This window comes from Belonocnema kinseyi, chromosome 7 (genome assembly GCF_010883055.1).
Source record: "Belonocnema kinseyi isolate 2016_QV_RU_SX_M_011 chromosome 7, B_treatae_v1, whole genome shotgun sequence".
Taxonomy (NCBI): domain Eukaryota; kingdom Metazoa; phylum Arthropoda; class Insecta; order Hymenoptera; family Cynipidae; genus Belonocnema; species Belonocnema kinseyi.
In genome coordinates this window covers 49,557,071-49,558,885 of record NC_046663.1, presented here as the reverse complement: position 1 = coordinate 49,558,885, position 1,815 = coordinate 49,557,071, and the positions used below count along the sequence as shown (strand labels likewise).

Below are 1,815 nucleotides of genomic sequence, written 5' to 3'. Positions count from 1 at the left end.
AAAATTTTCCAGCGGGGGGGGGGCAAGTTAAAACGGTGTCAGGAAACAATGAGGATCACCTTCCGGCGGATCCCGAATGAGACATGTGGGTGCATTGCGGCAGCCCAAAACATTAAAAATCGAATATGGCGGGATGCATTGCTGCAGTCCCGAGCGAAATACAAAATATACATTTAGAAACATTTACAAGGTGGGATGCATTGCTGCAGTCCCGAGCGAAATTATCACATAACATAAAATACAAGGAGAAATATTTACAAAGTGGGAAGCATTGCTGCAGTCCCGAGCGAAAGTCAATAAAAATTTTCGGAAATATATTAAAATGGATATTTACAAGGTGGGATGCATCGCTGCAGTCCCGACGAATATATATACAATATCACCTTACTTATCGGCGATCCTGATGGACGTAGGGTCGGCCGTCTCGGTAGTTGACCGGTCCTTTGCGTCGCATGTTATAACGCCTCCTGGCGTTATCCTGGTGCTGTCCTGGCGCCTGTTCATCTTCGTTGTCGTAGTCGGAGAGCTCCACCAGCTCCCCGTTCTCTGCACCGTTGTGTTCAGGTACCTGCCTAGGAACCTCGGCTGCTGTGCGCGCTTTGCTTCCAGTGCTGGGCTCCGCGTATCCGCTTCCCGTGACTAGGTTGCGGACGGGAACCCGTTGATCCTGGCGTGGTTCCTTACGAGCGCCATCTTCGGTCTCACCAACGGCTGTGGTGAGACGGTCTCCGCCGACGCTTTCGGCTGATGGTGCTTCGCCGACGCTTTCGGCAAGTTGGTGCCCGGTCTCTTGACCGGGCGGGTGGCCTGGATGGTCGGCCAATCCCTCGACTGCTGTTTGCACAGGCAATCCTTCGATGCTGGCTGGTGCTGGGATGAGCACGTTGCCGTGAACCTTCTGGACGGCTCCATCCTTCAAAATCCGATACACGTCCCCAGTGAGGTGCTCCAGCACCTGGTAGGGTCCAAGTCGGCTGGGTGCCAGCTTGGCGTTGAATCCAGCTGCCTTGTTGGAGAGCTGGTGGTTCGGAAGGTACACCCAATCCCCTGGGGTGAACCGTGGCTGTGCTGGGGCAGCGGTGTAGCGGGCCTGGTACGTTTGCTGCTGCGCACGGGCCTCTATCTCCCGTTGCTAAAGGTCTTCAGCTCGTGGGACGGCCTCGGGAATCTCGGCGGGATCCCATTCGCCTGGTCCAGGAATGGTCTGGCCGAAAAGCAGGTAGCTGGGGGTCGTGTCGGTGGCTGCATTGGCACGACGCCGGAGTCCGAAGAGTAAGCTGGGCAGGTGTCGATCCCAGGTACGTTGGTTCCCTCGGTGCAAACGTAGGCGAAGACCTTTCTTGATCTCCTGATTCCTTCTCTCCGTTGGATTGGCTCGGGGGTGGTAGATGGGCGTAGTCCATAACCCGCATCCCCATCGTTGACTGGCGTCTGCCCATAGGTGTCCGGTGAACTGTGGACCGTTATCGCTGAGGATCCGGCGTGGGTATCCGTAGCGGCTGAACACCTCGTTTTCCAAGAGCTGGATGATGCGAGGTGCGTGTGCGTTTCTCATTGGGAACGCTTCTACCCAGCGTGTAAAAAGTTCCGTCACGACCAGAATGTAGGCGTGATCTTGGCTTGTTCGAGGGTAAGGTTCCATGATGTCCACTGCGATGGTGTCCCAGGCCTTCGTAGCAGCACGTGGTCGTTGTTTGTCTGGCTGCTTTCCCAGCACGGGCTTGCAACAGATGCAGAGGTGGCATCCTGTTACGTAGCGGCGGATCTCCCGGCTCATTCCGGGCCAGAAGTAGAACTGCTTGATGGCACGTATGG

General features: G+C 55.9%; 1 protein-coding gene across 1 annotated transcript in view; it reads right to left on the bottom strand.

Annotated features, from left to right (window-relative positions):
• Positions 1-388: 388 nt before the first annotated feature.
• Positions 389-1,815, bottom strand: part of LOC117176448 — a 2,447-nt gene continuing 1,020 nt past the window's right edge. The window contains exons 2-3 of the mRNA XM_033366689.1: positions 1,157-1,795; positions 389-1,105 (exon numbers count right to left, since the gene is read on the bottom strand). Of these exons, the coding sequence (XP_033222580.1) occupies positions 389-1,105; positions 1,157-1,795 (1,356 nt within the window). The remainder of the gene's footprint in view (positions 1,106-1,156; positions 1,796-1,815) is intronic.